General features: G+C 41.0%; 1 protein-coding gene and 2 long non-coding RNA genes across 3 annotated transcripts in view; 1 reads left to right on the top strand and 2 right to left on the bottom strand.

Moving 5' to 3' along the window:
- The window catches only part of LOC115198820 (protein shisa-9B-like), a 31,832-nt gene extending 11,651 nt beyond the window's left edge, over positions 1–20,181 (top strand). Inside the window, exons 3-4 of the mRNA XM_029761135.1 lie at positions 9,829–9,987; positions 16,130–20,181. Of these exons, the coding sequence (XP_029616995.1) occupies positions 9,829–9,987; positions 16,130–16,548 (578 nt within the window). The 3' untranslated portion in view covers positions 16,549–20,181. The remainder of the gene's footprint in view (positions 1–9,828; positions 9,988–16,129) is intronic.
- The window catches only part of LOC115198824 (uncharacterized), a 166,166-nt gene that overhangs the window by 56,383 nt on the left and 85,022 nt on the right, over positions 1–24,761 (bottom strand). The window lies entirely within an intron of this gene.
- LOC115198829 (uncharacterized) lies at positions 18,959–24,072 on the bottom strand. Its single transcript, XR_003879302.1, has 2 exons — positions 23,821–24,072; positions 18,959–23,028 (listed from the first exon to the last, which is right to left on the bottom strand). It is a non-coding gene; the product is annotated as an uncharacterized LOC115198829 (long non-coding RNA).

Here is a 24,761-nt window from a genome sequence, read left to right as displayed (position 1 = left end):
GGTGATTGGTAAATTACACAGAGGGCCTGTTGGGGGTTCTAACACATCCAATGTAATGTAATATTAATACTAATGTCCACTGAGAATGGTCACAGCTTCAAAGGGGGCTTTCTTCACTTACTCTTTAAAGATGGTTCTTTGGTCATCTTTTCTTTGTTGGCTAGTGTTGGCAAGCCCCTCTTAAGTGGTAAGTGTTTAAGTTTACTCTCAGCTAAATGATGAATATCTACATTTATAAACAGATTTAAATGTAGATGAAGCACAGCCCCTGTTAGATCATGAGCGTTATTAGTGCATCATTGGCATCATAGTATCCACGATCTACAATACCATAGGAAACACATCCCTCTGAAAAATATATTGCTGTTTTTGACCATAATTGTCATAATGTTTGTGAAAATTAATGTTCTTCCATTACTCTTTTGTAATTATTACTAGGTCAGCAAAGACAGAGGTAGTTCATGTCAACAGACGACCAGACGTTTCTTGTAACAAATGGATGCTTTGGGGGAAAAAATGGTCATTCTCAGAATAGAAACACAAACAATCACAACCATGCATCTTACAACCTCAAAACCACCAGACTTTATTAGTCCAGGAGACCATGAGTTCAGGAGCAGCATAGTAATACCCAGTCAACTTTCAGTCATTGTAGTACACTAGCATTAAATCTCCTGGGCCTGGTAGTTCTCTCTTTGTAGATAATGCCTCAGTTGTACAACAACATACCTCCCATGTTATTTTCAATTTTCATGCCAGGTTTGCATCTGGTTGCAACAAAATGGGTTGTGCTCTGTTTTCGCCCACAGGAAAATCTATCACCGTCACTGTCGTTTTGATGGGTTTGAGGACATCGAGGTGTGGCTTACACACACACACACACACACACACACACACACACACACACACACACACACACACACACACACACACACACACACACACACACACACACACACACACACACACAGACTACATTGTTACGAGATAAACAAAGACACAAAGATCTAATTTTGTCAACTGAACATGAGAGGTAAATAATTGCACCGGCAGGAACAGCAGCACTAGCTATGTGACTGAGCCCTCTTCAGTTGGTTGGTAAGCATTCAGCAGATTAATCCCCTTGTTCGGATGCAGTAGTATGTGAGAATCAAGAAATCAGGGTAGCACAGATGGATTTGTAACATTAGATCAACTAGCTACAATGGACAGATATTACAATAGAACAACAAAGCCTGTTAGCATACAAAGTCTCCTTTCTCCCAATCAACAGAAAAAAGCCTTCAGAAACACATGACAAAATCCTGTACCCTGTATACAGAATATAGTCTGCTATATCCCTGAGATTATAGCCTTGAGAATACATTGTCGGGAGACAACACATTGTGCCTCCTTCCCATACGTGTTGAGGACTGCTGTTGTTTTGACTGCACAACAGCTCCACTAAAATGGTTATTTTCTGCTTCTGTCTCTTTGACTCACTTCTGGGCAGGGGGTAGAGCGGTGTGTCTATAGGGCACAGTCCTGCGCCTGTTCCCCTCCTCGTCCCATAGCCATGTCTGGCACTGTCAAGTGTACCCATGCCAGGGCTGCCTCCCTAGGATGGATACTGCCTCTATGGCAGGGGTTGTGGGTGCCTGGTTGGCACTGAGTGAAATGGTCCAGAGGGAGTTCTCACATGTGTCAGCCGTCACAGATGACACAATCCTCTCAGACAGACAGGGCTTTGTTCTAGTTCCCTCTCCTCTCCTCTAGTTGCCTCTCCTCTGGGTGGGTGGCTGGCTGGCGGCTAGGCTACACTCCACTTCTGTCCTGTGTGCTGCTGGGTCCATCTTGGCCACACACACTGTCCTGTCCCTCTCCTCCAGGCCTGCCTGTGTGAGCAAGGGGCACCTGTGGCCACTTGGCCTCTTTTCTCTCTAGGCAGCCAGCCGAAGAGAAGAAAGTTCTCCCTTGCTGCCAACACACACGGCCCGGACGGTCTGGCAGGCCCTTTCCCCACAAGACAATGTCACAGGAAACGGTATTTAAATGGGTTACTACTACCTACAATGATGAATGGAAAACGGTTACAAAACATTACCTTTATTTCCAGTTATATGCCTGTTTTTTAACAGGGCATTTTGTATCTCCTCTTCCTTTTTATATCTGCCTTGTTGAATGGTATTAGAAAAAAGAATGCTGTGATCATTTTGAGACACTTTAGTTAAGCTTCCGCCTAAGGGCCAAACCTTTAAAAGTACTGGTGCTGCATACTAATACTGTAGTTCTATATCTTTGTTGGTACCTGACATGAATGATAACACCTTGTCAAGCTTCCAGGCTGAGAAGAGAAGCTTGATACAACAAGGTTGAAAAGTGAGATGAGTGTTTACTCCCACTAATGGAATACAAATTAAGTTCTCTCTTGTCTAAACTAAATGATTTAATGTACCATAAGTAGCACATGGCAATATGTAAGCACTTGGATGAGCAGATAGTGATTAGCTTTTGCATTGCTGTGGGCATATTATTTATTTTGTAGAAGTCACATTTGCGGCTGTACTATAGACGAATGAAACGCACGCTTCCATGCACAGACAACTTTGACCCAACTGGTGGCATGGAGAGTACCACTATCACAAACAGTGCACACAAACCCACCATCATGCAGGGTTTTAAGTAATTCACCCAGACCACAGCATACACATCTTAATGCACAAAATAGTGAATATGGTGTATCTATATTTAATGTACCTTTTGCAAATCGTTATTCTGTGCTTGCATTTTTACCTAACGGTTTACTGAATTATCCATTCATAAAGCACATACAATGGTGTCAATGTAATGAATAAGTTTGACAAAATAACTGTGTTGTCCATCCAATATACCCTTAGCATAGGGGAACGTCAATTTCATTCAGTAATACAAAAAGACAAAGCTTATACATTAGATTTACACAGTGCCGGAATATAAATTCATTAAATGTTAATTTCATGCAGGCTTTTTGTGAGCGCAGCAGAGCCTGTTCTCCCTCAGCAGATAAATAATGGGAGTATGAACTGTTGCTCATGTGGGTGTTGCCAACTTTAATGTATGAACTATGGAGACAGGCCATTGTAAGTTAGAGATTCCATTACTTAGTTGACGTAGTCAAACTTGCCTCTGGAGAGAAACCTGTTCACCTAGTTTGCCAATCAAGCCATAAACATCAACAGTTACAAAGTGAAGTGTCGCCCTCAATAACACTCAGAGTCTGGAAGCGTAGGCTACATTTCAGAGGTGAGCTGATGAATGCGTATGAATTTAAGGTAATGGAAGCAGGTAGAGCACAGAGAAGGAGTGAACAATGCTCTGAGAGAGGAGAAGAGAGGAGGCATTATTGATTCTTCTGCTGCTTTTATCTCACAGTGAGCTCTACCTGTCAGATTGGATTACACAGACAATGGCTTTCCTCAGTCTGTAGGAATTCAGATACATACTGTTTTTATGCCATCATCTGCACCCAGATCGGTTATGTTCCATCCCTGCATATGCCTATTTTATGTAAATTACAACTGAGGAAATTCAACCTATAAAATGACCTGTCAAGTCATGATTTACCCTGGTAAATCAAAGGTTTTTCTCATCAATCTTCAAGGCCTGACTATTAATCTCTCAGCTTGTCCAACCTTTATGAGTATAAAGAAGAAAAGCCAGGGGCTAGACACACATTTACATGGAATATAGACTTCTTCCATCAGGGCAAATAAGAGTGACTGAGTGACTTTCTTCTTGCGCACTATCTAATACCCTGTAAATCCGTCTAGCAGAAGTAGGTTTCTGCGAGAGGCTTAGTGTTAAATGTCACACTGACTATTCTAGACAAATTCATTTGTGAAAATCAACATCAAATACTGACAAACTGTGCAAAGTATTGAAATCACATTCCTTGCAGTAGGTATATTGGAAGTATGCATATATTAGGTTATTTTCTGTACATGCTTATTGAATCTGAAATATTTCAATGCAACAAAGCAATGCCAAATCATCTGATGAAACTACAAGTGTGCATCAAATATTATGAAGTATTGCTAATAAAGTATCCAGTATATGTTATTGGAGGTCTTAGGACTAAACCTTCTGCAGACTTTCACACCCCAATTGGAAATAACCTGTGAATGAGAGTGCCCTTCCCATTGTACCATCGATCCCTTTGGGGCATCCAGCTCCCAAAATACACTCTTGCATTTTTTATGAGTTCTTGGAAGGTATCTGTGTCTGTAGTGTTGATTCACTTACTCCTGCAACAACCTTTGAGTCTTTAACCTTACAAAAGTTTTCACAAATGGACCACTTTTAAGCAGTGGCAGACCGATGGAAAGTGAACTGAAGTGGGACTCCAGTAATTTAGAAGAAACGGTGTGTAAAGAGGACCAATGTCTGGCAGATGAAATGGGATTTGATCCATTGTACACAGACAATGTCTGGCAGATGAAATGGGATTTGATCCATTGTACACAGACAATGGATGGACAGATGAAATGGGATTTGATCCATTGTACACAGACAATGGATGGACAGATGAAATGGGATTTGATCCATTGTACACAGACAATGGATGGACAGATGAAATGGGATTTGATCCATTGTACACAGACAATGGATGGACAGATGTATTACTTCTTAAATTCGCAGCTCAATGCCAAAGTAACAGCTTGTACTTCAGGTTTCCAGATTTCCAGAGGTGGGGTAATTTCAGAGAACAAGGATTCTTGAAAACCACTCATTGTTTTCACCTAGTCACAGAGCCATACCTATACAGCTTCCCTGTATATGTCTTTTAATGAGACAACACGGATCATTTCATGGTCTTTTCCAAAGTAATTAGCACAGCACGGAAACATCTATTTGACCGGTGGGAAATTAGCTTCTAATTAGCCTATTTCACTATTATTCTATTTTTTATTATCATGGAGAGGCTGCACCGTGGCATAGTGGACTCTGAACAACTAAAAGTTGATACTTGTTAAAAAAGTTAGAATGTTAAACTTGTACCATCTTTTATTTTTCAGTGGCAGAGAAGAGTACAGTAGTCCTTTTGAAGTGGTGCTGACAGTTGTTTCATGTTTGGTTCATGCCTCCTGTCCCTGACCTTATTCTCCCACTGCCCTCCTCCCACTTTTTAACTCTTGCGACACTATCCTCTTTCATATTAATTGGACTTTGCTAAGGAAAATGAACACCCTCCCTATTCCTCATTCAAAAGCATTTTCTCCTCTCTTTCAAGTATATTGTAGTTCTGTGCAATGGTCTCTTCCTCTTTAAACCCTCATCTTTTCCCACATAAAACACTGGAACGTTTCAACAATCATCATTCATTCATGCCGGGGTCCCTCCAGACCTCTGTTGAAAGCTCTACTCCCCTGTTGTTCCTGAACCGTCTCCTGTTGGAGCGTATCTATTGGGACCACTGTGCAGCAGGGGGAATATGTTTCCAGGTGGCAGTGCAGTATTTCATAAGAATTTCCAAAGTTTCTGATTATCATAGTCAGTAGCCCTCAGGGAACCTTTAGGTCCAAATCTGGTGGGCAAGTTGCTAGGGTAGTTTCTATGAACTTTTCCCATTCTTCATATTTATTCCCCTGTGGATAAGCATGAAATAAACATAGAGGGTCAACTTCATAATTTATTTTTATGAAAACAAAAGTTGATTTTGAACAGCAATTTTTTTGCAGTTGGTGCTGTATTTTTCTGGGGATACGTTGATTTCAAGCCGTCCATTTATACATTTTTGGTTCAGAACTTCTGAAAGATCATGCAACTTTTCTTATCATGAAACCTATTTTTCTCTCCTCTCCAACCAAAATGGATTAATGCACCTGCTGTTGGCTACAGCACTCTCGGCCCGGCTGTCAGACTAGTCAGACTAGACATCTTTTCTTACATCGCTGCTGCCTTCAGCCTTTCGGACCTGTAGATCCAGCGATGATTGTGTTCATCATCTGGAGAAGAGAAACCTTCCAGTGGCCGCTGCTGAGTCATGAGCCAGGAAGCATGCGTAACTAAAGCTGGCATATTCATTAAGTAACTGTCTGGGAAAAATAGACTAGAATCCAATCAAATCGCCTGCCAGCCGGGAAGACGAGGAGAACAAAAGCTCTGGTGACATTTCAGCGATAGCTGACATCTCTTCCCTGACGAATGGTCATTGCTACCAAGACCCTGTTTCAAATCAGAACATCTATTTCAGTCCACTTGGCATCAGTCTTTTCCCAGACAGACGGAACCATTTTAGCCTAGATTTGATTTGATTTGATCCATTTCTTTCACGGCTCATTGTCCACTGTCCAAAGCAGATGATAGTGTTCAGCTAAATGTGTAAATGCAAATGTATTTAGTATATTAGCTGTGGAGCTAATTAGAATGGAATATTGTGTACTAGTTGCAGCACTGACAAACAGGGTTCGACGTCCACTGGCCTCCTTATCGACTAACTAACATGAAACCGAGCAAAAGAGGCTCTTTGCTTTTCACACTGTGGTGTGTGTGCCTGATTAGATGTTGCATGGCAACAATAAAATGAGGTATTATACTGCAACAGATCTTACAGATAAGACATTTTATTTTATTAAATCTGTATTTTATCATTACAAACATTACAAACATTGATGTTGACTACTCAGTGATCGTCATGTCTGTATTCTCCCCTCATACCATCAGTGCAGAAGAGAGATGTATGTGTACAGGAGCATCGAGTTAAAACAAGATGTGAGTCCTATTATGCGAACTACAAGACCATGGTGCTTGCCTACGGAGCTGTGAGGGGAACGGCACCTCCGTGTCTTCAGGCTCTGATCAGGCCCTACACCCAAACAAGGGCACTGCGTTCATCCACCTCTGGCCTGCTCGCCTCCCTACCTCTGAGGAAGCACAGCTCCCGCTCAGCCCAGTCAAAACTGTTCGCTGCTCTGGCACCCCAATGGTGGAACAAGCTCCCTCACGACGCCAGGACAGCGGAGTCAATCACCACCTTCCGGAGACACCTGAAACCCCACCTCTTTAAGGAATACCTGGGATAGGATAAAGTAATCCTTCCACCCCCCCCCCCCCCAAAAGATTTAGATGCACTATTGTAAAGTGGTTGTTCCACTGGATATCTTAAGGTGAATGCACCAATTTGTAAGTCGCTCTGGATAAGAGCGTCTGCTAAATGATGTAAATGTAAATGTAAATGTAAGATTTGGGGCATAAGTAATGGGGATTGTATGTCCTTTTCACCTTTTATCCTCCCTTTGGCAATCTACTGAAGTGTAAACTTGCCAGAGAAATCTGCTCTCAGAACATGTTGACCTGTTGACTTGCAAAAGAGTTGTTAAGTTGTTAATTGGCCTCAGTGTGCCTCCGCAAATATGCCATTAATCACGGCCAGTTATTATGTGTAACATACAAGTTGACAGCCTGTTTTGATCATCATGATTGGGGAAACAAAGGAGGGTGGTCACACTGTAGATATGATTGAATTCTGGCCATAATTATTGTTAAGTATGATATAGTGTGATACTATTACACAGCATTTATCATAGGCACTACTGTATGTTGTTATTGTGGAACCTAGAGCATTGATACTAACTGAGTACTGCGCCTGCGCATGAATGCGCTGTGCTTGAACTTGAGTTTGAACGATAAAGTCATGTCAACGTTATCTCTGTTTCAAGTATAATGTATTACTGTTTGTGTCGTAGTAAGAACACAACAATTATATATGAAAAAAGTATTCACACTGGAGTAAATGTTGCCAGTTCTTCTACTATCTGTGAGATGAGTAATGAACTGGAGGTTCTCATCTCTATTTTCCAAAGCAGACGTTTATAGTTCTTCATTTATCACAGTCTCAAAGGTACAGTCAAGGTAACTCCTTTTCATCTACTCTTTTTAATGAATACTTGTTCACTATAAATAATAATTGAATGACCTTTGTCTTTTGATTAATCATAATAATAATAAACAGTTACTTAATATTGCTTTTATATTACGCAGTTACTTATTGATGGCGCTGTGAAAATCAAAAAGATTGTAGACTTGAATGAATATCTAATGTAGGACAGGGCCCATAAGAAGTCAGATCATTATTTTCCCTTTTTCTAACAGAAGTTATTTACAATTTGTAGTAGCCTTCAAATGAATCCAGACCTTCAAGCAGTGCTGGACCATTCTATTTTACTTGTTGAATATGTGGTCATACATAGGAAGCTATTGTTACTTCGTGCCATAGGTTCAATCCGCTGCTCAACAGATTGCTTGTACTTTGAAAACTCATTCGTGTTCTCAACATGCCCAAGAAGCAGTTTATGGGCACTTACAATGTCTACTACAATGACTCTACTTTCTCAAGGTGCTGGTATTGTTCCTCACATTGGCTGTGGACATCAGTAATGGAAGAGAGTTATGTTTACATGTGCAACATGAATACAGATACAACAACAACATGGGCTGAATGGATGTACAGTAATACCTTGACCAATCAGTAACTGCTACAGCCAAACTGGGGGAATGCATTTTATGGAACTCTGCTATTACACACAATATCAATATTGAGCTATTAGTTAACTTTACGTTAGTGATATTCTACTGTAGATAGCTACTGTAGTATTGCTGGAGTTATTAAGGTGGCATTCACCGTCCCCCAAACTGACACCTGGGCGTGGGTGCAGTCTGCTGTCTCCTGACCTCCTTTGGGTCCTGCGGGGCCAGTTGAAAATGATGCCCACAACATCTGGTTGCGCTGCCATGCCAGCAGGCAGGGGGCCAGTCAATTTGCCATGGTTCCATGCACTCCTCAATTAAGCAGATGTCTGCATGCTGGATGCTGGATTAGTACCATCTTATAAAGAGCAGTCATCACACTCTCTCTCTCCAGCTGAGTCCCCAGGGAGGGCCAACCAGCACGGGGTGCAATGTTACCAAGGATCTGAAACAATTACCTCTGTCCATTCTTATCCATCTGTCAAATTGATTTCTATCAGGCCTATTGAGAGACATATCAGCTGGGGGCTGAGCTATGTTGCTGTTGGTTTTGGCTGAGGCTTGTTTGGAGGAAACCAAAGAGATTCGATTGGAAGAGGATTAGCACAGTGAGCTGGCTAGATGAGCCATCTAGCTCGGAGCGATGGACGGTTAATGATTTGTATCCCGGGGCTAACATGAAGAGACTATAACAATTGTATTGGCAGGTCAATGAGATAGACCTCACGTAGGCAGCTTACACTATCAGGTCTCGACTTCCACAGCTTTCCTGGGTGACACCAGCTCTTACATCTCACCACTGACAGGAAGGAAGAAACACTGATTTAAAAAATACTGCCGATAGCCCTTTCATGCAGCCAAATTACCTAGCGGCCTTGTGGATAGAATGTTATTAATTTTTTTCAGAATTTCAAAATCTATAAACATTTCTTTTTATAAGTCACCGAAAATCCGGTGATTCTATGTCAAATGGTCTTATGTGATGTATATAACGTGTAATATTGGGATGCAAACTCAAAATGTAGTACATTTGAACTATATCTGACATTGTAGTGGTGTCTTATTTTTTTAGCCATGTGAGGGAGGTTTCAAAGTAGATATGTTTAAGACTACCAAGAAACACTGTGTGACCCTTATTTAGGTAAAAAATATTGCCTCACTTAAGTGGAAAAACAATACAACAGTGCACAATCAAATTTGCTAACTGGCAAATACATTGTAGCATTTATATGGGCCCATAATCTCAATCACTCAGATGGAACATCAATATTTAATGACATGTTTAACTTTTTCTGCCAGACTGACACCTCTCTCTCTGCCATCTTTCTCTTTCTCTCCCTACAGAGGCTAATCAGATGAACAGTGTGGGTCCAGGATCATCACTAATGCCAGGCTTAGGGTCTCCTCCCCACCCCTACCCTTCCATGGGACAGATCGCTAGCCCCTATGAGCAACAGCAACCTGGGAAAGAGCTCAATAAGTACGCCTCCCTCAAGGCTGTCGGTAAGAGACACTTATTGCTCATTCTAAGATATGAGGATATGGGAATACAGGAATAAGCGCTGAGCAGCTTCTCTGATTAACTTCATAATCAAAATAGCTAAACAGATTTCATCAGCTAATCAAAAGGGGTAATATATAATTTAATCATCATTTCAAATCTAAAAAAATGCATATATTTCACAGTACAATATAAGTACCAGTCAAACATTTGGAGACACCTACTGATTTAAGGATCTTTCTTTATTTTTACTATTTTCTATATTGTATTATAATAGTGAAGACATCAAAACTAGGAAGTAAGACATATGGAATCATGTGGTAACCAAAAAAGTTTTCAACAAATCAAAATATAATTTATATTTGAGATTCTTCAAAGTAGCCACCCTTTGCCTTGATGACAGCTTTTCACACTCTTGGCATTCTCTCAACCAGATTCATGAGGTAGTCACCTGGAAGGCATTTCAATTAACAGGTGTGCCTTGTTAAAAGTGAATTTGTGTAATTTCTTTCCTTCTTAATGCGTTTGAGCCAATCAGTTGTGTTGTGACAAGGTAGGGGTGGTATACAGATGATAGCCCTATTTGGTAAAATACCATATTATGGCAAGAACAGCTCAAGTAAGCAAAGAGAAACGACAGTCCATCATTACTTTTTAAGACATGAAGTTAAGTCAATCCGTAAAATGTCAAGAACTTTGAAAGTTTCTTCAAGTGCAGTCGCAAAAACCATCAAGCGGTATGATGAAACTGGCTCTCATGTGGACTGCCACAGGAAAGGAAGACCCAGAGTTAACTCTGCTGCAGAGCATACGTTCATTAGACTTAACTGCACCTCAGATTGCAGCCCAAATAAATGCTTCACAGAGTTCAAGTAACAGACACATCTCAACATCAACTGTTCAGAGGAGACTGTGTGAATCAGGCCTTCATGGTCGAATTGCTGCAAAGGAACCACTACTAAAGGACACCAATAAGAAGAAGAGACTTGCTTGGGCCAAGAAACACAAGCAACGGACATTACACAAGTGGAAATCTGTCCTTTGGTCTGATGAGTCCAAATGTGAGATTTTCGGTTCCAATCGCCATGTCTTTGTGAGACGCAGAGTAGGTGATGATCTCCGCCTGTGTGGTTCCCACCGTGAAGCATGGAGGAGTAGGTGTGAGGGTGTGGGGTGCTTTGCTGGTGACACTGTCGGTGATTTATTTAAAATTCAAGGCACACAACCAGCATGGCTACCACAGAATTCTGCAGCGATACACCATCCCATCTGGTTTGCGCTTAGTGGGACTATCATTTGTTTTTCAACAGGACAATGACCCCAAACAGACCTCCAGGCTGTGTAAGGGCTATTTGACCAAGGAGAGTGATGGAGTGCTGCATCAGATGACCTGGCCTCCATAATCACCCGACCTCAACCCAATTTATACGGTTTGGGATGACTTGTACCGCAGAGTGAAGGAAAAGCAGACAGCAAGTGCTCAGCATATGTGGGAACTTCTTCAAGACTGTTGGAAAAGCATTCCTCATGAAGCTGGTTGAGAGAATGTCAAGAGTGTGCAAAGCTGTCATCAAGGCAAAGGGTGGTTACTTTAAATCTAAAATCTAAAATATATTTTGTTTAACACTTTTCAAATCAAATCTAATTAATTTTCTTTGTCACATGCGCCGAATACAACAGGTGTAGACCTTACAGTGAAATGCTTAAAAACAAACAAAATAGCACGGTTGGTTAAGAGCCAATCAAACGGCAGCCATCCTCTCCGGCACCATTCTTATTTTTTGGTTACTACATGATTCCATATGTGTTATTTCATAGTTTTGATGTCTTCACTATTATTCTACAATGTAGAAAATAGTAAAAATAAAGAAAAACCCTTGAATGAATAGGTGTGTCCAAACTTTTAACTGGTACTGCACATGCCATGCATACCTATAGCATGTGAGAAAGGGAAACCATTCCACTGAAATGGATGGGAATGGTAGAGTATTTATTTGGCCATCTGTTAAATTGAAGGCATCTCTTCTCATAAAAGAGGACGTGAGGATTAGAATATCAGCCGAGATCGCAAATGAGCATACGCCTCTGAAGTGTCGAACTTCCATGTAATCACACTCAAATGACATGATTAAATGTGGGCTAATTAACACAATGGAGATCTCGAATGATGAGCAAAAACACCAAGCATCTAGTGTAGATATTTTCTGCTGCCTGCTGTAATTATCAGTTAGCCTGCTCTCCGTCTCCATCCTAGCATGCTGTATGGTTACTTACTGAGAGACACTATGTTTATGTGACACTTTCCGTTTAAAGAAAAACCTCAAAGAAAGAGAGGCTCTCAACAAAAATATTTATACTGTGTAAACGGTTCATTTCTAATTAGACAGGATAACAGATGTAGAATTGTGCCTTTCAGAAAGGGAGGGAAATAACCTCGCTTTTAGGAAAATTACTGTAATTGATTTGCCTTTCAAATTTCATGTCTCAAGGCTATCCATTGTTTTGCCTTTGTTGCTCTTATCACCTATAGTTTTGCTGCTGCAAATCATAAATGAAGAACCTTGTGAAATGTTGGACAGCCACTGTTACAGTACCAACATCAACTAGTGAAGATCTACATTGAGAGTCAGATCTCATTGAACCCATAACTGATATGAAACCAGGACCATGAAACCATGTCTCTTCAGTTATCCTTCAACATTATATTGGAAAATAGATTTTCTATAACATTTTGAGAGGGCAAGTATAATAAATTAAACATCACAGCTTGACCCATCCCCTGCACTAGGGAAAAGCATTATTTACTGCAATGTGTCTTATGCCTCACCTCTAAATTCCCTGAGTGCTAAATCCAAGGTTTGGGAAATGATCAACCAAAATCTAGAAATGAATTATTCTCTCCCGCTGTCCCCCCAGTGATTTTGTAAGGTCACAGAATTGGATTTCTCACAGACATTTACAATCTGAACTGGCTAAATTATAAAGGAGCAGGAGCCCCATCAGGGAGGTGTCTGAAGACATTTTGGATCTGCCTGCCGCTCTTCTGGCTGTAAACACTAGGCTAATTATTTCTCATGCCATTCTCCAAAAAGCTGTAATTATAATTGAGTTGAACATGACAATTCTGCAAGCAGCCTTCTCTTTGATGCGTTCATTTAGGATACAAGTCTACATGAAGATCTCTGCAAGTTCAGTATTGTGTGTATGCCATAGACAGTGAATTAGATTGGGATTCTAATTTATGTATGGCTGTCATGTGCCAGGGGATATTGTTGATTTCCTCGTCATGTAGTTATGTCAGAGACTTTCCCTGTTATCTTTGCCTCTCCATTTGAAGCAAAATGCCATGGTGCTGAACTAATGCCTCTGAAATTTTGAAAAAGGGAATGATTAATTAGGCTCACAGGAAAGCAATGTCTAAGCATGTTGACTTTATCTCTAAGTTTTTTTTTTACACTGATTGATGCTCAAACAGTCAGTCGTTTTCTCCATAGACCAATAAGAGAAACAGGCGAGTGAGCTAGCAGAGCTGATAAACGCTCGGATTAATAAACCAGAGAGACAGGCATCAGAAACCAGCTCTGCTTCTGATGGGGAATTAAAAGAAGTGATGGAGACATATTTGATAGTGTTTATCACCCTAATTAAACAAGGGTCTCTTTATGGATTCTGCCTGATTCAACTAAAGGAACTTCAAAGCCCCTCGCCATAAATGGGGCTGGATGAGATGGCAGCTGTCAGAGTTGCAGAGGCACAATCCCACAGAGGATGATGTGGCGGCAGGCATGTGGAACATTCACCAGATTCTCTCTGTGACATCATAGACAATCAGATGAAACTTATCTGACTGCTGCTAATCTAGTGAAGAGGCGTCAAGCTGCAGACGGATCATTAGGGGATATAAAGACTGTGGTGAAACGTACACTACCATTCAAAAGTTTGGGGTCGCTAAGAAATGTTCTTGTTTTTGAAAGAAAAGCACATAATTGGTCATTAGGAAACCCTTTTGCAATTATGTTAGCACAGCTGAAAACTGTTGTCCCGATTAAAGAAGCAATAAAACTGGCCTTCTTTAGACTAGTTGAGTATCTGGAGCATCAGCATTTGTTGGTTAGATTACAGGCTCAAAATGGCAGCATCATTAAATAGTACCCGCAAAACACCAGTCTCAACGTTAAGAGTGAAGAGGCGACTCTGAGATTCTGGCCTTCTAGGCAGAGTAGCAAAGAAAAAGCCATATCTCAGACTGGCCAATAAAAATAAAAGATTAAGATGGGCAAAAGAACATAGACACTGGACAGAGGAACTATGCCTAGAAGGACAGCATCCCGGAGTCACCTCTTCACTGTTGACGTTGAGACTGGTGTTTTGCGGGTACTATTTAATGAAGCTACCAGTTGAGGACTTGTGAGGTGTCTGTTTCTCAAACTAGACACTCTAATGTACTTGTCCTCTTGCTCCGGGGCCTCCCACTCCTCTTTCTATTCTGGTTAGAGACAGTTTGCGCTGTTCTGTGAAGGGAGTAGTACACAGCATTGTACGAGATCTTCAGTTTCTTGGCAATTTCTCGCATGGAATAGCCTTCATTTCTCAGAACAAGAATAGACTGAGGAGTTTCAGAAGAAAGTTCTTTGTTTCTGGCAATTTTGTGCCTGTAATCGAACCCACAAATGCTGATGCTCCAGATACTCAACTAGTCTAAAGAAGGCCAGTTTTATTGCTTCTTTAATCATAATTGCAAAAGGGTTTTCTGATGATCAATTAGCCTTTTAAAATGATAAACTTGGACTAGCTAACACAACGTGCCATTGGAACACAGGAGTGATGGTTGCTGATAATGGGCCTTTGTATGCCTGTGTAGATATTCCATAAAAGATCTGCCGTTTCCAGCTACAATAGTCATTTACAGCATTAGCAATGTCTACACGGTATTTCTGATCAATTTGATGTTATTTTAATGGACAGAAAATGTGCTTTTCTTTCAAAAACAAGGACATTTCTAAGTGACCCCAAACTTTTGAACGGTAGTGTATTTAATGAGAGCTGCCCGGCGACTAGGGGATGGGAGGGAGAACAGAGGAATGAGTGCCGGTGGGGAAACTTATTCAACTGTTTGGGTTGAGTCTATATGAACCAATGTGGTCCCCTCCCTCCTCTCTGATTCTCTGATGTGTATTAAGCTGTGGGCCATTGATGTGTACGCTTTGAAAGCACATTGTTCAGAGGGAGCTCTGCACTGCTCCTCCCTGGTTTGAGACGAGTCTCGCGCTAATGTGGCGGTGTCCGATCCAGAACATTGAGGCTGAGGTCGTCTGCCTCTCCCTCCGCCCACCAGGGTATCATAACAGATTAAAGGTCACCGGCAGGACATTTCATTAGAAAGTCTGAAATGTCACACAGGGAAATGAGTGACGCTGTAGAGTATGGTGTTAGTGAGGGGATAATGTTTTCAGAACAAGTCTGCACCAGACTGGACATGTCAAATGACACCATGTAACAATGTCAGTGGCTGTTATGGGCAAATGATGTCCGATAGTTAAAGGATATATTATACACAAAGCATCAAATATACTATAGAAATCAAGTAAACATTCCAGAATGCTCAGGGACATATTCATTTGCATAGTACAATACAACTGTGCACACAGCCAGCTTTGAAAAGAGCAAACTCCCCAACCAGTCTGGAGGGGGTTGTTTACTATTAGCTAAAGCCTGGATGTTTCCAGATGATAATGGCAATGTTGGGAAAATCATTTACATTTATTTTCCAATGGCATGATGAAATACAGGACATATCAACAACATTCAACACGGCTCAGGCAAAATGTATTATTCACCTCGGTATCCTTTAAAAAACCTTTAGCTACCATTTTCTCAACTGTTCCTCACCCCACATGACAATATGTAATCTACCCCAGTTTAGGATTAATATGGCATTAATATTGCATGTACATAAATATAGATTTGGAAACAGTCCAAAATCCTCAAATACTTCAATATCTCAACTAATCTAAATAAATCTCACCAAAGCAAAGACCTGAACATTTGCTATTGTCTGTGCATGACATTAACAAAATGGCTGTCATAACAATATTTTTTCATTTATGTTTTTTTGCTCATGTATGTGTGTATGTCTGTTTCCAGCGGAGAAGGTTAATGACAACTTCTACACCAACCGGCGGCACATGGTAGAGATGGCAGCCAAGGGCAGTCTCCCTATGCACCCGATGCATCGCATAGAGCAGGAGCCCAGCAACCCCTACAGCCCTCCCTTACAGCCTTCCCTAAAGCAGAATGGACACAAGTCCAAAAGCACCAAGGGCCACAGCAGCCACAGCAGCAGCTCCCATACTCTGGCCTATGGCTCCAACACCATCGCCAACCCGGGGATGCAGAAGAACTGGGACGGCTCAGAGACGGTGGGCCGCCGGCAGAGCCACGGCACTAAGAAACACTGCACCATAGAGCAGGTGAACGAGATGCACAGCACCTCGCGCAGCCAGCACTACATGCCCCCGCAGCCCTACTTTGTCAGCAACAGCAAGACAGAAGTAACTGTCTGATCTGAGAGCCCACCCCACCACTATAACCCCAGCTGCAAGAGAGAGAGAGAGAGAGAGAGAGAGAGAGAGAGAGAGAGAGAGAGAGAGAGAGAGAGAGAGAAGGTTGCTGTAGAGGCTGAAGTAGAACAGCAGTCCTGGATTGAGTGCCCCTCTCTAGGGGTGCTATGTGTCAACTAATGCGTGTGGCTGACTGTGCATGTGACAGGCATGTGTGGGACTCCTGCCAGTGGGGGGAGAGTGACCACAACAACATACTCCAAACCTCCAAGGTTTTGGTCATCACTGTATTAATGATTATATTGCAACTAATACAAACAAATCATATACTGCAAGTCAGACTAAAAACATCAATGAGCAGAGCATAGCAATGATTGACCTCTGATGGACAGATTAGCCAGGATGAGCCTGGAGCCATGCAGTGGTGGAAGAGACTGGAACTGTACAAAAGCCCAGTGGCAATAGACTTTTCCTATTGTCAGTATTAACTGAGATCTCAAAGGGCCTGAAAATGTGTATCATCTCATGTAGTTTCCATTGAATCCGCCTCGGATAAGCCAGCAGGTTTAGATCTAGACGCAGTGGAGCAGAGCAGCCGTTAGTGAAGGGATACGTTGTTCACTTCAACATTGATCGACATTTCCTCAGATGTTGTGTACTGTATATACTGTGGGGGGACTTGTGGGTAATGCTCATGCTCGGAACCTCGGGCTCATGATTACATCTATAGGGAAACAGTAACAATTTCAGATATGGACTGTATATACTCCTTCAGAAACTACAGAGCATGAGGTGGATGAGACTGCACCAAACCAGTTCTGTAGCCACAACGTTATACACACCCTACTCTGCTCTCTGGTGTTAGGGCTGTGCCTTTCTCTGAGAAAACGATGAAATACTGTTCAAATCAAAGAGCTCGTCTTATAAACCATTGTCTAAGGTGTGGAATTTACTTAAATGTCTTCATCTTGCAAACAGGTCCACAACTGTCAGTTGTAAACGGTGAGTTACATCTATCATTTCACATTCTTTATTTCTGTTTCCATTAGACAATGCATTGTGTGTGTGTGTGTTTACCTTGGTACCTTAGAACAATGATAGAGAAAACACAGAAGGAATTGTGTCCTTTCCATACATGTAACGTCACTTCCCAAACATTTGTGAATATATTGCCCATATATTTATGATAATTCCCAAATTGATTAGCATGGGATTCATTTTGTGCAGGGGTGCCTGTTTCTCACCCACCTCCATCAATACTACCAAATCTTTACATGGCCTAGAGCCAGGCCCCCATCTCAGACTGTTGTGGCATTGGAAGACTGCTGAGGGCTCCTTTACGGCTACCCAGAGAGATGTTAAAGGGTAGTGGATGTTCCTGAAAGAGCCATAAAAGGTAAAGCCTGGGTAAATAGAGTGGATGGATTTCATTTAGTATGAGATCAAGCCCTGGATTAAGACAGAGAAGGTCCTCTGAAATCACCATGAGTTGATGTCATTGCATGCACAAATCAAACTTTAACTATCTGTAAAAGAGAAATTGCAATACGTTATGTACTAATTATTGTTAAAACATTTTTTTTTTCTCCTATTTTTCTTATTATTATTTAAAAAAAAGAAAATCTACAGTTTCATCAACTTTATAAGATATACACATAAAAATAAAATGTGTTCTTTTTGAATATCTGGAGTAGCCTACTAAAACATCTGAGAGTACCCATGTACAAACACACAGGTCAAGATGTGCCTGTCTTTTCCATTGGGCTAGTTATGCGTCATCAGATGAAAAATAGTACATTTTTCTCTCAACACTCCATTCTTGGGAGCCCACACGAGCGGCACAGTGCATTAGCATGCCACACTTACCAAAAAAAGCGTTTTAAATAAAGGGCTTCTGATGCAATTTGCCATGTGTTGCGTTTGTCACTGCCCACTGATTCAAGAGCAGCCCACACTTTGTCCGCATGTCTTAATCATGCCTCTCAACTTTCCATGGCTTTCAACTGTCCATTAGTCTGTCTGCCAGTAACAAAGTGGCTCTAATGGCTGGAGGAGTGACAGCCAGCAGCTTGTCGTTCATTCTCTTACTCACCACATGAGATCTGGTAAGAATAGCCGTGAGTCACATTCCCTACGTTTAGGACTTTGGAAAGCATTAGAGGTAGACAAAAAGTATTTTTATTTTGTGGTTGGTACAGTACGAAAAAACACAAGTCGACATTTTCGGATTAGACTAAGGGAACAATCATCGATACTGATTTTTAACCACATTTGAACCAGATATGTATTGTATAGTCAGGCACACAACTATATGTTTTGAGTGTGTTATCACGTTGTCAGTGAAACGTAATGCACCAATACTGTAGATTGCCGCAATATGCTAACAACCAAGGCACCATCTTACATTTCTCATAATGAATATGTTCAAATCTTTATTTTGCATGACGTAACTCACAGTCACACAAACTGCAACACGCTGTATTGTTGTTTCATCACACAAGCCACTCGTATGTAGAATTTTCTAGACTAGACTAGTCATATATGCAGTTTTTGGCATATATGCAACGCATATCAGTTTAACATTTGCACCAATAAGACAGAAGACTTCAGAATACCAATGATGTGATGCAAAAAAATGGATACATATTTGTGTATTACATTTGTCTATACAAAACAATGTCCAACAATGAAAATGGTAAGGAAAAGTACTGCAAATTTGCATTGACTGCAAAAGGGCTGATTCTTTAGGTCATAAATATAGAGACATATTTATTATGCCTGTACAGTACATAGTTAAGGTGATGTTTTGGTAGGGCCATAGAAAAAGTCTGTGCCTTGTGTCCAAATGAAATGTGCACCTGATTTAATTGTCCAAATACTGACTGGTCTATGAACAGATTGATGCATAATATTATACCGTATAGCATGATATGAAATCACTGTTCCACTTCAAAGGACCCTCTCAATAACAATATCATATCCAACAGAGTTCATTTATTAAACTATAATCACCAGAAAATGTATCTGGTTTCTCAGTGTTAAAACATGTGCAAAAGTCCACAGCTCCATTGATTGTAGATAGAGTGCAGCTATTATACTGTTTCATGGAGGGAACCTACAGTAACACTTATATGTGTAGTAGTGAAGTATAACTCCCTCACTAAAATAGCTTCCACTGATATAATAGCATAAAACATGTACATGACGTGTAGATTAACATTCCAGCTGACTGGTCACCATGCTACATAATGGCATACTGTAAAGTAATAACACAATGGCCATTGATTCTAAATCATGTCCTATGAAATTATTTAACTATTTACATCCAAACTTTGCTCATTTCTCAATCTAATAAAAACATTCTCTACCTAATCCTCATTGAACTAAATTGTGCCCCTGGCTGAGGCTGAATTGCATTCATGATGCAGCTAGTGGTCTTGGTTCCAACCTTTCGGAGTGGGAAGACGATGGTGCTCTTTGTCAGTGGATCATGTTATTCGTGAAGCACAACTGATTTTGTATTCTAACAAAATGAAATATTACTTGTCATATATGTATGTGCAAGTTGGGAAGCGGAAACTCCATTGTATTGTACACATCTAAAATCGTATTTACAATAAATCTGTTTCTTCTCAAGATTTTTGTGGTGAGGTACAGTATATCCATGGTTGCATTATTTGAATGTTGCATTTCTCTTGATCTTACTATGATTAGGCTTTTGCTTAGAGGGCTAACACTTGTGTCACACGACGCAAAGGAGACCCAGGTTAGAACCCAATCGGTCATTCATCCAGTTAACGTTTCTTGTGAACATACAGGAGGCTGCATAGATCATCGTAAACTTGCAGAAATTCCTTTGAACAGCATCCACTTGCAGCCATTCAGTGTAGACTGATTGTGTTCCCAAGCATTCAACTTAGCTAATAAAACCCCAGTGGTCCTACGCCACGCCTTGTTCCCTGTAATGAGAGTTAACCTGGCTGTCTAGCGTGATCATTTAGCAGCCCTATCAGCAGGAGAAGAGCCCTGCCTTTCTCTTCATGTTGAGATGGCTCTTCATTAAAGCCCAATCTGTCCCTGGACGTTTTAATTAACACACAACTCTGCTGACCTTTCTATGGAGATTGTTCTCCTTCAACACCATCCATCAGCTACAAGGCTATGGTGTCAGCGCCACATTAAATGTTTGCTCAAACAGAAGGTCTTTACAGGTTCTTTAGAGGTACTATTGGGACCCTCAGCTTCATTCATTTCAGTCTTCAAATTGGTTTAGATACAGAGAATTTGTTTTCTACTATCAATTTTAACCCACTTTATCTAGCTAATCAGATTAAATATGACTTTTTACAATAAAGTTATTTTGACTAAAGTTTGGATTTTTTAACATTTTCTAAGACAGTGAGCAACATTTTGAGACGTTTAAGAGATGATTTTCAAAACAGTTGCATAGATTTAACTTCGCTGATTGAGTCATTACCATTGGCTAAAACTGTAGGAGCCACTTAAATTCTCCACCATCCAGCCAGTCGTATAGGAGATTAGCCAATATTGACGTGCTGACTGCGGTCGTATTACAGATGGAGATGGCTGCTGTTGAAGTGCCTATGTCACTCTCATGTGAAGTGGTCAGTACGAGCTAATCTCCTGCTTCAGCTTGGATAAATATAGAACTGGAATCGTTCCTGTGGCTCCCAGCAGACAATGAGCCTGTGGATGTCACGATGTAGTTGTTTAAATGGCTGGATCTTAGTGTGACTGAATAGTGCAAGAGAACTTCCGACTTGAGTAGTCGGCACCTGGACAGCAATTAGTCAGATTAATCAAAGAAAATCTTTCCATGTCTTATCTTTAATGGGATGTCATTGTGCAGGACAGGACTCCCAGTAACTATTAGCAGTTGGTGGCAGTGGCTAGGTAAACAAACCCATAGCGTGGATTCGTTTGCAGTCCCTCTTTGACCGTAGACTGCTTTCAAAGTAAGGAAACAAAAATGAAATTTCATAATTTGGCTGAAATATCCCTTTAACACCCATATGTTGGAAGAGGCTCGCTGAGACTAGCAAGTAGTTGCACAGTCATTCTAATGCTATGAGTGGTCGTGTTCCGAGACCATCTGGAATACCTTGTTTTGCTATCTGTGCTTATGAAACAAGGACATCTGCTCGAGAAGCATTATCTGGTCTCAGCAGGACCACAGATGCTGCCAACAGAGACCCGACTCAGACTAATCCAGACTGCTCATCTGATTAATCACGTCGCTATGAAACTTCACTGTTCACAGAACTACTTTGGCATCCGTGACTCATGTCCATACATCTATGCTCAATTTTAGAGTTTGGCACATTTGTTTGTCATCCCTTTTAGTTTAAATGTCTGCTGCTGACAAACGTCACTCTAAAGTCAGGTGTAACTCGCTGAGAGGTGTTAAGGGTAATAAAGGGTTAATGAGGCTGTGTCATTGATTCTTATTAGGTGAATGAACTACATTCAACGAACCGACCTCGCTCAAAAGCTAAGCAAATGAACTGGATGTCTCTCTATCCTCAAATATGGTTTTCAATATGTAAAAGATATTTTTGTCCTAATGCCATGCTATTTTCGTTTCATTTTGCAGAACACTTGAGTATTAACCTAGAAACCCAGTAAGACATTGTATATCAACAGTGTGACAGCCGGTTATCATTTTTAAACGAACCCTCTTTAATGACAATGACGCGACACCAGACAACCTTCCAACTGCCACTGTCTCACCTGCTGTGGGCTTGGCCTAATTACTACAGTTAATATTCTAGTAATTAAGGCCACACTGAAGCAGGAGTTACTGTAGTATAATGTACCGCTTCTGCTCTGATGCTGACACCCAGGCTTCCCATAAGGAGCATTGTATTTCACATCTTCTAGCCTCGGAGTGAAGATACTCGGAAAAAACTGGTTGAATCAACGTTATGTCCACATCATTTCAAACAAAAAGTCAATGTGATAACGTTGAATCAACATGGAAAATAAATTGGATTTGAAAAAAGTCATGAACGTGAGGGAATTTAGTATTTTTTTTCACCCAACGTTTAACCTAAATCCAATGACATGGTGATTTTATGGTTGTTGATTTCACGTTGAATTCAACAACTCAACCAAATGTAAATCACAACTAGATGTTGAACTGACGTCTATGCCCAGTGGGTAGGTTATAGGTTCACTGACCAAAACTGAGGTTCCAACATTGGATTAAACTTCATAGAGTTTAAAATATCTTCCGCTATATAACATTCCAAAAACAACCACAGCACAGACATCTTATTATTGATATTGGTAAAGTATTCAACTTTACTATCTGCTCCAAAGAATAAAAATATGTCGTTCTGGAAAAAGAAAGGAAGTGCATCTCTGTGGTTGTTTGTTCATTGATCTCAGGTTCTGCAGGTGCAGGATAACCTTCATGACATCTCACATCAGAAGTGGAAGACTGACATGTGTTTCATTTGACTGCAGAGAGAGAGAGAGAGAGAGAGAGAGAGAGAGAGAGAGAGAGAGAGAGAGGAGAGAGAGAGAGAGAGGGGGACAGAACATAGATGAAAGGCATGTTTCCAAGAAAAACTATTCTTGAAATTATATAGTGACCCAGCACAAATGTGTGTGTGTGTGTGTGTGTGTGTGTGTGTGTGTGTGTGTGTGTGTGTGTGTGTGTGTGTATGCTTGAATGTACTGTATGTAGGCCTAAGCAGCATTCCAGATCCGAACGTCCAGTCTAATAAATGGACAACCTTTCAGTGAGAGGAAGTGGGCCACTCACTATTTTGGACAGAAAACTGTTCAAACAAAAGCACCTAAGTTCTGATGGATTCAACAGAGAGTTCATTTAAATAGGCCAATGTAATTCATAACAGCTAACGGTCTAAGGTTTGCACTCCCAGGAGCCTGTCAAAGAAAAGCAATTTACTCCACTTTCCAACATTTAACATAATTTCCTTTGTATGGCAAAAAGTACAAATAGAACTTGGCCAGCCCGCAGAGGGAAGGTCCAAGTGGATGCTACACTGCAACTCATTCTCCATCATGAGTCGTTTTAAGATTACAGACTTCAAAGTCAAGTCCCCGTTCGCTCTTAGAAAGATGGCGCCGGAGAGGATGTCTGCCGTTTTATTGGTTCTTAATCAACCATGCTATTTTATTAGTTTTTTTGCATTGTTTGTAACTTATTTTGTACATAATGTTTCTTCTGCTACCGTCTCTTATGACCAAAAAGAGCTTCTGGACATCAGAACAGCGATTACTCACCTTGAATTGGACAAAGAACGGACGGGAAGGACGGGAAGGATATACTCCAAACACCCGAACAGGCCCTCATCACCGTCATTCGCTGGGGAAAGAAACTGAGATTTGGCGGAAAGAGATTGGGGTGCCTTGTGAGGATCAGGCGATGAGTGCCTGATCTCCCTGTGCCATCCGTACTGTCAGCTAACGTTCAATAGCTGGAAAATAAATGGGACAAGCTGAAAGCACGTATATCTTATCAACAGGACATTAAAAACTTTAATATCTTATGTTCACCGAGTCGTGGCTGAACGACGACATTAATAACATACAGTTGGTGGATTATACACTGTATCGGCAGGATAGAACAAGAGCCTCTTGTAAGACACGGGGCGGGGGCCTATGTATATTTGTAAACAACAGCTGGTGCACGATATCTAAAGAAGTCTCAATGTTTTGCTCGCCTGAGGTTAGAGTATCTCATGATAAGCTGTAGACCACACTATCTACCAAGAGAGTTTTCATCTGTATTTTTCGTAGTTGTCTATATACCACCACAGAACGATGCTGGCACTAAAACCGCACTCAATGAGCTGTATACCGCCATAAGCAAACAGGAAAATGCTCATCCAGAGGCGGCTCTCCTAGTGGCTGGGGACTTTAATGCAGGGAAACTTAAATCAGTTTTACCTCATTTCTGTCAGCATGTTAAATGTGCAACCAGAGGGAAAAACACTCTAGACCACCTTTACTCCACACACATCGATGCGAACAAAGCTCTCCCTTGCTCTCCATTTGGCAAATTTGACCATAATTCTATCGTCCTGATTCCTGCTTACAAGGAAAAATGAAAGCAGAAAGCACCAGTGACTTGGTCTATAAAATAAGTGGTCAGATGAAGCAGATGCTAAACTACAGGACTGTTTTGCTTGCACAGACAGGAATATGTTCCGGGATTATTCCGA

Source organism: Salmo trutta, chromosome 1, assembly GCF_901001165.1.
Source record: "Salmo trutta chromosome 1, fSalTru1.1, whole genome shotgun sequence".
NCBI lineage: Eukaryota > Metazoa > Chordata > Actinopteri > Salmoniformes > Salmonidae > Salmo > Salmo trutta.
The sequence above is the reverse complement of the archived record's forward strand: the minus strand, read 5'-3'. Positions and strand labels throughout refer to the sequence as shown.